Raw genomic sequence first — 15,217 nt, 5'->3', positions numbered from 1 at the left:
CACTGGTATCTGAGTACTTGGAGTATTTTACACAAATCTCTCCAGGTTGTTTAACATTTTTTGTTGTTCATTTTGAGATTTCAATTTGCCATAGTTTACAGTTGTGGTACATGTACTGTTTAGTACTAATTTTGTATATAAATTCAGAGATTTGTCAATAATATATAATGTGTAGAAATGTTCAAATGAAATTTACTTCTCTTCCCTCAAGTTATAAAACAGCTTTTGACATATTCTGATCTCATGGATGACTTGCCAACTTTCTATTCCCTGTAGAAAGTGAAGAATTCATCCATTTGTTCCATATATATACACATTTATATATATAATATATATTACTTACATTACATTATGTTATATATAGCATGTTTGATATTTCTATATTAAATATGTTTATATATTTGCATTTATGTATATGTATTTAAAACATGCCACAAATCTTTATCTTAGGCAGCATTTATAAAAAAATTGCTATGTAATTATGCAATAGATGTTTTTAAATTTATCTAAAAGATAGTCCTTTGCTAATTTTAAATACATCTAAATGTGAATGTGTGAATAATAATATATGTGCTTGAAGATTAGTGCATACAGAATTCAAAGATAATAAAAACTCTTTCTACTCTTTTCTCGCTTCGGGATTTCAGATAGTAGTGACCATATTAAGAAGCAGAGTTAAAAGGAGAAAGCAAGAAATAATTGGAATGCTGGTAAAGTAATCCTCTACACTGCCGCAATTTACAATAGCACGTTATATATAGAAATAGATCAGTCATTGTTTTCAAGCCGGCTAAATAAAACTGAACTCTTGGAAAGGCATAGCACTTGACCTTTCCTGGTTTCACCAGCAGTATTTAAACTGGTGCAAGGCAACTTACTTGCAAGTGTCTTCTGTTGACATGACAGATTCTCCTACTAGTTCACACAATGTTCAAAAGGCACAAGTCCCTTCCTTCGGAACGCAAGAGAGAAATATTTTCCCAAGGAGTTACCGGGTCCATGCTGAGGAATGACTTGAGAAACTTTCACTGTTTGTCGCAACTTGTGCTCTCAACAGGCCCCCTAAAAGCAGCTCCAGTATCTAAACATTCAAAAACTCTGCACTTTGAGATTGAAATACTTGATGCACAAACAAGAAAGCAGATATGTATTGTGGATAAGGTAAGTGACATTCATTCATTGAATTTCTCTTGTCTGCCCCAAAGATTGCTGACCAGTTCATTCACTGCTTAGAAGGTTGTCTCAAAATATATTCCTGGCTTTTAATGTTAGTTTTATGGATGGTAGGATAGATACTTCATACATTGTTCCAGTAGAAGATATGTATTGTGTCTTTCACAATCAGTTTAAATGGTAGCAAATAATTATTGGGTTCTGGTTTTTCTTGCTAACGCTGACAGTTGTCCAGAGGTAAAATTTTCAGTACTCAACTTCTCAGCGTCATAACACAATTTCTCTAGGTTATTCTCTTCATGTAGTTAATTACATATTCAAATTACCATAGAGTGTTATTAGTGCTCCTAGAAAATAACAAGCAAAAGGTGCTAAATTTACTAAAAAATATTTAGCATATATGATAAAGTTTAGTTGATTAAAAATTATTTGGAGTTAATTGTCTTGAAAAATGAACATCTCACTTTTTATGAAAAGTTTACTTATTTCAAAGTGCTTAAGCTCCTAAAAAACAGTCTTGCTTAATATGTTACACTTTTATATTCATATCACAAATCTGTCACTCAGGCAAGATAAAGTTAGAAAATTAACACATAAATATACGTGTACATCATGGATATACATATGTGTATATAATATCTAAAACGTTTTCAGTGTTTCATAAGTTTGAAAAGTCACTGGTAGTTTAATTTATTGCAAAAGATTGGTATTTTTAAAAACAATATATCTTCATTTATTTTTCTTTAAAGACATTCTAGATAAGTTTTTTGTTATTGTTCTAAAAATAAAATCCAGTCACTGATTTCTTTTAACTATACTCAACCTATAATTCTAGATAAGAAGGCAAGAGACAAAACTGTTTACTGCTTTTAATTACAGAAGATCATGTGTATTTTCTCACTTAGTAGTTATGACGCTATGGCCAACCTGTTTGTTGGGTGACACTAACTTTTATTTACAGATGGAAATAAAAAATAACTGTTACAAATTCATACAGGTCATAAGTGGAATGCAAGAGATTCAGAATTATTTCCATGCAATTCTAAATCACATTCTTTTTCTATAGTACCACTAGAATGATATATAAATAATGAATATGTATTGCTAATAACACTTATGAATTTCATGCATGCTACAATTTATTTTTATTTTAATATCTCAAGAAAATTTTGGGGTTTTAGATATCATACATGAATAAGAAAACAAACTGAAACAATTATTCAAATTGCTAATGTTTGCATTATGTCACTCTTGAAAATTTAAAACTCATAAGAAAAATACAATAATGTATTTTTATTATTTTATTATTCCATTTCATTTTTTATTTTTACTTTTATATTTATTATTTTTGTATTTTATATTTTATGTATAACATAATGTACATTACATCATATCATATAGACATATATTTAATATATTATATATAGTATATTTTATATATAATATATTTTATATAATATATAATATACTATAATATAGCATATATTTTATATAGTATATATTTTAATAGTATATATTATATATAAATATTAAATATGATAAATATACAAATATAAATACATAAAACATATAATATAAAATATTATTTATAAAAATTAAAATGTGTTTATTATTATCATTTATTAGATTGAAGGCAAAAAGATAATGAATAAAATGGATGTTAAATTGGTCAAGGATTCCCAAAGACCAAGATTCTAAAATAAGACTGGTTTTTGTGTCCTTTCTGGTATGTGTCTAAACTTTGATGCAAAATCTACCTTAAAGTAATGAGAACCTGCGAAAGGGCTGCAAACTAATTTTCCCATAAATTTAAATTTTGAAATTGAGATTGTATCTGAAGGTAAAACATGGAGTTTTACATTTTCAGTTATTTATTGCAAAAATACATACATACATACATTAAATAAAATAAGCAGGCAGAGAGCCAGCATTTTATTTTTTTTAGATAGAAATAAGGATTTGCCTTAGGAATTTTGGTTCAGAAATTTTGCCTGCATTTGAATAGTTCTGGTAATTGGATCTCCAGTGGCAAACCTTTGGGGAAAGTCAGTAGGCCAACAAGGGGATTACTTCTGGATTACACACCGCCTTGATTGCACAATGATACCATCTGATGTGCAACTCACAATATAGAAATGTTTGGCTTGTTAGAAGAACTGGATTTTGTTTTCTTTCATTTTTGTTTGTAATTTGATAAATTGTCTCAATAATGCAAGACATTTAAAAGAAAAAAATCTGGATTAATGTACATCTTTTTTGCTCCATGACTCTTAAAAGTTCAAATTTATAAACACGAGAAAGGTTGATTTTTTTTTTGTTGTTGTTGTTGTTCAAGATACTGTTTTTCTTGGACAAAGTAACAGCTATATTAGCAGTAAGATCATCTTAAGTGCCTTAAACTTGTTCTTGGCTCTACTCAGTATACTAAATAAGTGTTGTTTATGACTGAGTCCTGGTCTTTCAGTAAGCACTGTGTTGAAAAGTAGTAAAAGTTAAAGGTCATGTACTTTGGAACTGAGTATATCCAGACCAAATCCCTGCTGTCTCAATCATATTGATCAAGGCTCAGGGAAGTTGCTGAATTGCTGATCACCACCATGTTATTTAGAAAATAGGTTAATAAAACATATTTTTGTAGGTTTAGACTGAAAAATAGGAATAATATATGTAGCATGCTTAGCATGGTGACTTGAACATAATGTGGGATAAGCTGTATTTTTCTTAGTTTTAATAATCATTTGGAGAGATAAAATTAATGTGCATAAATATTCACGAAAAAATAAGTGATGAGCGTTGTGATACTGGCACAGACTTTAAATTTGACCTCTTGGTAATTGCCCATTGACATGAATTGTTATGATGTTTAGGTTAGATAGAGCTATTCAACGACCTTGAGTGGAATGTATGTATTTTAGTAATATATGCTGAACTCTAGTAGAAATTTAGTTTACATCTAGATACTTTAATTTAAAATTCAAAATTGGCAAAATTGTTTCATATTCATGAAACAAAGCATTGAGAGAATTCTTGGGGTCAAAGAATATATACTGAATCAGGTTCTTTTACTTAATGTCATACACATAACACACACACACACACACACACACACACCAAAAAAAAAAAAACCCAAACCTTTTGCCTTCACTATCTTCTCCACCTTCTGCCCATTTCTCTGATTATTTTCATCCTGTTCATATTGTCTACCCACATTTCTCTCTTCTCATTCTATCCTAAACCTACTCCATTCAAGGATTTACATCCATAGCTTGTAAGAATTTGAACTTGCCAAGATCACCAGTGAATCAGTGGTAAGTTCCTTGCTAAATCCAAACGTTATTCCTCACACTTTATTTTAGTGTGTCAGCAACATTTGCTACTGATAAGCATGTCCTCCTTCTTAAAACACTTTTCCTGTGTGAGTTTCAGGTTCATAGACACATATTTTTAAAAACCTACTTCATTGTTTCTCTCTTTCCTCTTGCCGCTGCTTCGTCATCTGACTGAATGGATTATGCATTGTCATGAACTCGGTCATCAGAAGTTCTCCCCATCTTTTCTAATCCATCTTATTGTGTCCAATAGCTTTGAATATTATCTATTCATGACTTATAAATATGTAACTTCAGCTCCTCCTTTTCTTCTGAATGAAAATTCATTTATTTATGTATGTAGACACCTATGCATGCCGCTGTGAATGTATTTACCTATACATCTCTCTGTGCATCTATTTATGTACTACCTGTCCATGCATTCAGATGTTTGCTGGGCATCTCAAACATAGTGTATCTGAAACTGAGCACTTGACCTCACCCCCGGATTTTATCACAGAGTTTCCCAAGTCAGTAAGTGGCAACTACATCCTTCAAATACCTCAAGCCAAACACTTAAGAGACATCATAACTCTTATCTTAATCTCACTCCCCCCACATGCAATCCATCTTCTCAGTGATACCTTCAAATATATCCAAAGTGACAAATTTTTACCACCTCTACTGCTAGCACTCTTAAATCTTTCCTCCACTTCTGTTCTTAGCACCTTCAGTACATTGCTTACATAGCAACCAGGACTAGCCTGTTACACCATTTCAGCTACTATCATTTCCTACATAAAATTAGACAGTGTCTTCTTTAGATCTAGTTAATTGTCACTTTTTATTTGGGGGCTGTTCTTAACTACTTTTTTTTTAATTGTAAAATATACCAGTATTATCTATTACCCTTTCCTGTTCTATTTCTTTGCTACTACTTAATACCCTCTAACACACTGTTTATTTTTCCTTTTTCATTTTGTTTATTATTTACCCTGCTCCTGGTATGCCGACTTCACAAAATCTGGGATTTATTTTTCAAATTCCTGTATCTCCAACACTTTGAACAGTGATTGGCACAGAAAGTATTTAATAAATATACACACAAAAAGTGCTTAACCAACATGTATTGAATAAATGATGCCAGTTCAAGAAATGTGTGGATTTGACAATGCCCACATGTTTAGAAGTGACATTTTGGGCTGGAGGAGTAGGATACTTGAAAGTACTTTTTACTATACTCTAAATAAAATTATTATTGAAAAAATATATTCACCGTAAAAGGCATTTGATTAAACCATTTCACTAAATGCCAAAGTTCTTTCTGGTTTGCCCCCAACAAAGATGTATAGGATTTAACTTTGTGTTAGTGTATAATTTACTGACGGTCATGCTCTGATAATAAAAAGCTAATAAGCTTTTCATAAGGCAGACAATGAAGATGGGGATATTTATTTAACTAATTTAGTTATATCCCATTTGTGATTAAAATAATATGACTAATCAAGGTTAAGATAGGGAGCTGACATAAAATATAAATACCATTCTTGGTTTTATTGGACCATAAAATATATATGAAAAATAGTTTTTAAAACTTTAACAGTGAGTTATTTTCAGTTGCTCACTATCCCTGTCTCACTTCTATTTTGTAAAATGTCAGAAGCTTATCTAGTGATATATTGATGATTCAAGAGCACTGCAAGAACTCTAAAAGCTAGGATTGATAAATGTTTCCAATATCTTCCCATTCTTTTTTCTTTAATCTTTTCTCCAAGGAACTTGACCTCAAGAGCCCCCTTTCTCTTATTATTTTATTTGCTCTATGTCAAAACTTTAAAAAGCATTTTAAAGACTACTTATAGGAGTACACTTACTGTGATGTGCACTGGGTGACGTATGGAATTGTTGAATCACTGTATGGTGCACCTGAAACTAATAAACCATTGTATGTTAAAGAAAGACAGTTATAAGTAAAGGAAAGCACTCAGTTATTTCCTAATCCCTCTAATGGTAAAAATATCAGATATCAGTTTTTACCAGAAAATACTGGAGAGAATTATAGGGTAGTCAGATTGAATAAAAGTTGCAATTTTGATACTTTAGTTAGAAATTTTGAGAATTCTTTTTTTAAAGGTTTTGTTTATTTATTTGACAGACAGAGATCACAAGTTGGCAGAAAGGCAGGCAGAGAGAAAGGAGAAAATAGGCTTCCCACTGAGCAGAGAGCCCGATGCGGGACTCGATCTCAGGACCCTGGGATCATGACCTGAGCCGAAGGCAGAGGCTTTAACCCACTGAGCCACCCAGGCGCCCAAGAATTCTTAATTTCTAATGCTGCCATTTAATATTTTACCTTGGGAAGCATGCAGCTAACAATATATAGGCCTCAATTTGTTCATTTATAAAATGAGAATGGCATCTGTCTTAAAATATCTTCTGGCAGTTTTTAGAATTTCAGGTATATACAAGTGGCGATATCATTTTTCTTCTATTCCTCTCCTTCCTCCTCCTCCTCTTCTTTTTTCTTCTTCCTCCCTTCCTCCTCTCTCATTCACCTCTTCCTCCCATCGCGGCCGCTTTTTTCTTTTCTTCCACCTCAGTCCTCTTCTTCCTATTTCTTACTGTGAGTATGGAAGCTTATGAACTTTGAATTGAGATAAAGCACATTTTTAATAGGAACCTGTTTTTATTTTGTCTTGAGATATAACCCAGTATCTCTGCCCTTTATCATCATTTATTGTAAAAAGGTTGTAAGTATTACTATTCATCCATTTATAAAGGAAGATCAGGGGCACAGACACTTGAAATGAAGAACTTAGTGTGTATTAGAACCAAACTTTGAACTGGTCAATATATGTTCTGGGCTTTGATCTTAGCGACTATATGCTACCACTTGACAGATACTAATGACTTTCTTTCATTCTTTTTTTTTTTTTTTTGTAAGATTTTATTTATTTATTTGACACACAGAGACAGATCACAAGTAGGCAGAGAGATAGGGAGAGAGGCAGGCAGAGAGAGAGGGGGAAGCAGGCTTCCCGCTGAGCAAAGAGCCGGATGCGGGACTCCATCCCAGGACCCTGGGATCATGACCTGAGCCGAAGGCAGAGGCTTTAACCCACTGAGCCACCCAGGTGCCCTGTACTAATACTTTCATTAGCCCAAATTCTCATGCTCTCTTTAATTTCATGATTGAGACAGAACATCTGATTCTGACTTCTGATACAGACAATGTGTTTCAGGACAGAGGTGTTATTTTCTTTTCTTTCTTTCTTTTTTTTTTTTTTTTCATCCTTCAATCAGCATCTTCTTTTTTTGTTTGTTTTCTATTTTTAAAGATTCAAATTTTTATTTTACTTTATCTAGTTAACATAGAGTGTGATATTGGTTTCAGGAGTAGAATTTGTGACTCAGCACTTCCATACAACACCCGGCCTCATAAGTGCCCACCCTCTTACCCATTATCCATTTAGCCCATGCCCCACAACCTCCCCTCCAGCAACCCTCAGATTGTTTTCCGTAGTTAAGAGTCCCATTTAGGATTTGCCTCCCTTCTTGTTTTTTCTTTCCCCTAGGTTCATCTGTTTTGTTAAAGGTGCTATTTTTGAAGAATATCTTTTTCTCTTATTTGATATGAAAAAAAGTTTCCAAAGTTTGTTTTTATTTTTTATATAGAGACATAAAATAACATTAATTAACATTCAAACCTAGAAATTAAAAATATCTTTAAAGTATCTTATATAATAATAAATTAAGCAACAGATACGCTCGACATGTTTATGTCATTAAAAATTAAAGAATTGAGATGAATGATTCCTCCCCAAATAAGTAATTAACATAATCATTTTCTGTGAGCCCAGAGGAGGCTCAGTGTCCACTCCTTTTTTTTGATATACTTGGAAATTCCATACTACACCATGAAATTCTAATTTCAAAGGAATCAGTGTACTTTGATCTTAGTATATTTTAGTATCATCTGCCCTGCCTTAGATTTCTTTCCGAAGAAAAGAACCTATTTTATTTAACAAATACATAATGCCATGAAAGGCAATGTGATGCAGTGGTTTATGCCCAGAAGTCAGGCATCTGTGTCTGTATTTGAGCTGTGCAAACTATTAATGTTTTATCCTTGTAACGTGTTACTTAACTAGTCTAATTCTTGCTTTTACAAGTAGGGTAAATTACAAATCAAAGCACAATAAGTATGTATCTTCCAGGAATATCTAGGGTTTTTATATTCTTGTAAATATGAAAAACATAGCAATGTGTCTACCACATGTCTGATTTTCTGTAAATGAATGTTATATTTTTAAATAATGGCAGTATATCAGTAATATTATTATTCCACTGATGAGGAAAATAATTAAATTAATATTATAACTGTAATAACTTTGTCATTTTTTATGACAGTCATTATGATTCCATTCTGAAATTATTAGGAAGCCTTAGAATTAGGAAGTATGGGGGGCACCTGGGTGGCTCAGTGGGTTAAGCCTCTGTCTTCAGCTCAGGTCATGAACTCAGGGTCCTGGGATTGAGCCCACATTGGGCTCTCTGCTAGGTAGGGAGCCTGCTTCCCCCTCTCTTTCTCTGCCTGCCTCTCTGGCTACTTGCTATCTCTCTGTCAAATAAATAAATAAAATGTTATAAAAGTTAGGAAGTATGGTCATAGGGACCATCTTTGTAACATCAGTTTCTAGCATCCTATGTCCAACTATCTTATAATATGCACTGGGTACTTGTGCCATGATAAACCATGAAAGGTGCCAATGGATATATAAGAATTGAACATCAATATATAGTAGAGAAAAATGAATATACTTTAGAAAACTATTCAGGTATAGCATTTTTAAAGCAAATATAAACTATTGAATGTATTCAATTAAATTATGTCTACATTTTCCATTTTTGAAATATATCACCATGGAAGAAAACTGTTTATATGGTGAAGGTATAAAGAAGATGTCATTTTAATTCCTGTAATATATGAGATGCAGTGATACTCTTTTAGAAGGTCAAACATAGATGAATAAGTTTTGGGGGATGCATCTTGAAAGAGAAGAGTTGAAATTTACCAGATTCACTGGTTCTCCAACTCTCTGTATATTTTGATGTCTCATAGTGTCACAATGAACCTTTTATTAATTCAATAGGTATTTGTTAAGACATTTGTCTAGTGTTCTATTACATGTTCAAGATAATGCACTAACTTGGCCAGATATGCAATTCTTATTCTCATAGATTTCTGTTCTTTCCTGTGGAAGCCAAGCACTGTATAAGTAATGTTAACTGCAAAGGTATCTACAGAGTGAGAGGAAACAAAGTAATTTGAAGTGGTAAACAAAGGGAGATAATCTGTGAAACAGATGATTTTCCTTGGAGGAATGATGTTTATGTGTGAGTACAATGGAAGAGAAATATGAGAATATGACAGATACAGGAGATAGAACAGGACTTCTTTGCTTGTAAAAAATAACAGCCAATGATGATGCAAGTATGATGTTAAACTCTTATTTGAGCAACTGAGATCCTGAGAACGGCATAATTTACGGAGTCATTTTTATTGGTTTTTGTTTATTTTTTGCTTCTTCTTTTTTTTAATCATTTTCAAGTTGTTATTTAAATTCCAGTTAGTTAACATACAGTGTAATATTAGTTTCAAGTGTGCGATTGTTTGCTTTCTTGTTTTTAGTGCAGACAAGTAGAGAAGCAGGTAGGAAGCAAGCACTCAGTTTTGTTCTTTTTAAGTTGAGGTCTTTGTGAAATATCCAAAAAGAGATAACCTGCAGGCACTTGGGTTTGAAGTTTTAGAACTCAGGGAAGTGGTCATGTTTAAATATGTCGACTTGGGGATTACAAATGTATAGGTGTCTCTTGCAGCCACTGTAGTATAGAAGATAAAAATTTAGAAAGAACAATATAATGAATAAGGAAAGAAAAGAACCAATGATAGAGGCCTGAGGAATTCCAGTATGTACAGATCTTAAATAAAAGCAGGGATTGAAAAAGAAAATAAGGAGAAGTTTCCAGAGAAACAGAAGAAATATGGTAACTCTTTCCTCACAGAAACCTAGAAGAAATACTTCAGTGAGAAGGGAAAAACCAGTGGATACAGCTGAGAAGCAAAAAGAAATAAAACAAGTACCCCTTGTATTAAGTGGGATAATGTTCATTGTTTAGTTTAAGCAGATCAATTTAGGTACAATGATGTGGGGAAAAATCCAGTCTAGATGAAACTCTATGGGTAATATGACATTTGAGTTTCCTAGGAAGCCTTTCTTTCATAGGCAGCAGAAGTCTTGAAAGCTTTACTGTGTCACCTCCTTCATTCTTCAACTCTATATTGACTCCTGTAGTCTGATTCACATACTTTGGTTTATATTTTACCCTTCTTCATTCTTCCATTTTTAACATTCTGTATTACTCATCAGCCCCCCCAAAATACTGTAAATTTCCATTCTTTGAGTTTGGGTAAAATTTGACTCCTCTGCCTGGAGTGTTCTGTCACAATCTTCTGTCCATTCCTCATGATAGAACTGAGATGACAATTTCTTTGTGTGCCATTTACCATCCCCAATAAGCAGATATGTTATATGTCCCAGGAACTATTGGCTGAAATTTCCATTAAATAGCCTAGTATTTGAAATGAACATTTGTGAGCTATCCCAAGAGTTTGAAAGATTTATTTTGTTCTTGTTCAATTATACATTTTTTTTTCTAAATGAGAAATATAACTAGTTTATTAAAATTTAATTTTTTCTAGCAATTTATTTCATTGTATTTTACAAATATATCATAGAATTTCTTAAGGAGTAATATTTTGTTCTACGCAATTAGGAAGCATTGAGCTGCATGACATGAAAATGACCTAAGTGCTATTGTGCAATAAATAAATATGTATTGGATGCAAAATTGGAATGTCATAGCCAGGCTCCTCTTGTATTTCATTCTAAAAATTGTATGTTCTTGACTAACAAGGTAAAATAATAACTTCCAAACATCTGAATTATAAATATACTACAAAAATTATAGCTGAAATAACATGTCTTTGGATCAAAGAAAGTAAATAAATCATGTTTTTCTAGGAAATGTAAATATAGGATGAAAAGAGAAACGTTAATGCTAAGGAAGAAAATTATGAGGGAGTATTATACTATTAAAAGAAATCCTGTTTCCTATTAAGTCAAAGCTGAATTAAAATAGTTAATTTTAGAAATGCAGGTTTAAAAAAGTGCACAAGACACAGATAACAGTATATGTAAAGAAACTAACAATGAAATTGTAGCTATAGTTGACTTTTGAGCAATTTTGGGATATGGGGTATTGACCCCCATGCAGTTGAAAATCCATGTTTAACTTTTAACTCCCCCAAAACTTAAGTACTAATAATGTACTATTGACTGGAAGCCTTACTGATAAGATAAATAGTTGGTTAACACATAATTTGAATATTATATGTATTATATACAACATTTTTATAACAAAGTTACTAGATAAAAGAAAATATGTATTATTAAGAAAACCACAATGAAAGAAAATACATGTACAGTGCTGTACTGCAAAAACAATCTGTGAACAAGTGGTCCCACACGGTTGAAACCAATATTGTTCAAAGGTCATATATCCAAGAAATATGTTATTCAAATTAGATAAATAATTACTTTATGAGTAGCTACTATACTTTAGATTACTTGAGGCTGAAAATTAAACATATTTCCTTGCCTCTATATACAGGAGTCAAATTGGAAAGATAGATTACGAATTTTAAAACAAATTATAACATGGCAAATAGCATATACAAGTTTAACACAAATTATATTATGAAGACTAGAGAAAGAATACTTTTTTTTATCTGATAGAGGTTTAGGCATAAAGATGAGAAAAGCTAAACTGAGTGTAAGGAAGGACTCAAAAGGATTTTAAAAATATGTATGTTACAATTAATTAGCATGGGTAAGGTAGAGATAACATCCCAGAGGGTGCCTGGGTGGCTCAGTAAATTAAGCTTCTGTCTTCTGCTCAGGTGATGATCACAAGGTCGTGGGATTGAGCCCTGCATCAGGCTCCCTGCTTCTCTCTCTATCCCTTCCCCTGCTTGTACGTGCACTGTTTTCTCTCTCTTAAATAAATAAATAAATAAACTTCAAAAAATAAAAAGAAACAAGAAGGAACATCCCAGGAAGAATTAGCATAGTGAAGATATCACAATCCCAAATTTCTACTACAAAGCTGTCACAATTAAAACAGTGTGCTAAAAATAAATAAATAAACAAAATAAAACAGAAAACCAGTATGGTATTGGCATAAAAATAAACACACAGATCAACAGAACAGAATACAGAACTTAGAAATAAACCTACACTTATGTGGTCACTTAATCACGGACAAAGGAAACAAGAATATACAATGAGCAAGTCTCTTCATCAACAAAACAGTAAGATAACTTACTTAAGGGAAGAAGATATATGATATACCCAATAAGGGGTCAATATTCAAATGCATTAAGAACTCATACAACTCAATACAAAAAATCAAATAATACAGTTAAAAATTGACCGAAGACCTGAAGAGACATATTTTCAAAGAAGACATGCAGTCAATAGACATATGAAAAGATGCTCAATATCATTCATCATCATGAAAATGCAAATCAAAATCACACTATCACCTCAAACCGGTCAGAACGGTTAGTTTCAAAAGGATAAGAAATAGCAAATGTTGGTGAGAATGTGGAGAAAAGTAAACCCTCATGTGTTATTTGTGGGAATTTATATCGGTGCAACCAGTGTGGAAAATGGAAATACCATATGATCCAATAATTCCACTACTGGGCATTTACCCAAAGGAAACACACACACACGCACATACATATATATATATATGTCCTCCTGTGTTTATTGCAGCATTATTTACAATAGCCAAGGTCTAAAAGCAACCAAAGTGTCCAGGAATAGTTGAAATCATATAGAAGTTGGTACACACACAGATGCACACTTGCACACGTGCCAGGATATTATTCAGTCATGAGAAAGAATGAAATCTCAGCATTTGTAGCAACATGGTTGGACCTAGAGGACATTTTGCTCTTTTCTTGGCAAACGCCATATTATTTCACTTTTGAGTGGACTCTAAAAAAACAAAACAGAGAATAGAAACAGACTCGTAAATTCAGAGAACAAATGTGGTTGCCAGAGGTTGGGGTGATAAGCAAATTAGGTGAAGGGGATTAATATGTACAAGCTTCTAGTTAAAAAATAAATAAGCTGTAGGGATGAACAGTACAGCATAGGAGTTATAATAAATAATTTTGAAATAACTTTGTATTGGGACAGATAGTATCTACACTTATTGTGGTAAGCATTTCATAATGCATATAATTGTCCAATCATTATGCTGTACATCAGAAACTAACATAATATTGTATGCCATCTATACCTCAGTTCATATGTGTATGTGTGTGTGTATAAAAAATAATAAGCTAACTTACTAAATGCGAGATATATATATATGAGTGGTGGACAAAGACCATTCCAGGAAGAAGAATTAGCATATCAAAGGCAAAGAAGCAGAAAAGTAGTAAGCAAGCTTTCTGGGTTACTGTAATTAAGTTGATGGTGTGATGATGCAAAATGGAACTAACAGAATAGATGGTTTGGCTGGAATGGAGGGTAGAGGCCTAGTTAACTTTCTAGCATCTGGCCTTTCTCTTTTCTTTCAAATCAGGGAGATAATATTGTAAGGTACAGCATTCAAAAAATTAAATCTGGTAACAATGTGGAAGATAGACTGGATAATAGAAAGACTGAAGACAGGGGTGCTGGGTGGCTCAGTGGGTTAAAGCCTCTGCCTTCAGCTCAGGTCATGATCCAGGGATCCTAGGATTAAGCCCTACATTGCATCAGACTCTCTGCTCAGCAGGGAGCCTGCTTCCCTTCCTCTCTCTCTCTGCCTACTTGTGAACTCTATCTGTCAAATAAAAAATACATATCTCTCTCTCTCTATATATATATATATTTTTAAACATTTAAAAAAATAAAAAAAATTTAAAAAAAGAAGATAAAAGAAAGACTGAAGACAGAGAGCTTAGTAAAACTGAGAAGCAAATCTTCTGGGAGCCTCTTCTGGGAGCCTGTTCAGACCTGCCACATTTAGGAGGCACCATAGCACCATGGTCTTTGCTTGGGTTTTGATGATACCCAAGCACCTCTCACACTTAACCAGCTTGTGACATTGGGCAATGTCCTTATTTTTCTTTCCCTTAAAATTTTACTGAGACCAGCTATGTCACTAGAATCATCTGAATAAATGCCATCTTCTAGTAGAGATTTACATAAGAAAATGCTATGGCACAGAACCTTGAATATTGCTAACGAATTAAAGTCTACAAATGTTAAAATAAAACAAAAGTTTTCATATCATTTAAATATATTAAAAACTATAAAATGAAGGAAGGTTTAACAAAATTTTCACACTGTAATAAAAGTGTGGAAGTTAATTTATTTTCTTTCTGTATGTACTTATAACCCATATGGAAGGAGTAAATAAAAAACAATTTAAATCAAATATGGGGCACATCTTTAAGACATTTCTGAGCCTTAAAGTAATTAATACATACACATATATTTCTGATTTAATCTTTACTAGTCAACACCCTTTATGTAACAAAAGAGAATAGTTATGTAATAAATATACTGTAGTTTCTATCTAATGTTGTTATGATCCACATAGATTAGACA

General features: G+C 32.5%; 1 protein-coding gene across 2 annotated transcripts in view; it reads left to right on the top strand.

The window, feature by feature from the left end:
• Positions 1 to 834: 834 nt before the first annotated feature.
• TECRL (trans-2,3-enoyl-CoA reductase like) overlaps positions 835 to 15,217 on the top strand; it is a 101,227-nt gene continuing 86,844 nt past the window's right edge. The window contains exon 1 of one of the 2 annotated variants that reach the window (XM_004764297.3): positions 835 to 1,161. In XM_004764297.3, the coding sequence (XP_004764354.2) occupies positions 928 to 1,161 (234 nt within the window). In that variant the 5' untranslated portion in view covers positions 835 to 927. The remainder of the gene's footprint in view (positions 1,162 to 15,217) is intronic. The other variant, XM_004764296.3, reaches the window with a different exon arrangement.

The sequence above is a fragment of the Mustela putorius genome, unplaced genomic scaffold (assembly GCF_011764305.1).
Source record: "Mustela putorius furo isolate JIRA1106 unplaced genomic scaffold, ASM1176430v1.1 tig00000430_pilon_pilon_pilon, whole genome shotgun sequence".
In the NCBI taxonomy this organism is placed as follows: Eukaryota; Metazoa; Chordata; class Mammalia; order Carnivora; family Mustelidae; genus Mustela; species Mustela putorius.
This window is presented reverse-complemented; position numbering and strand designations above follow the sequence as displayed.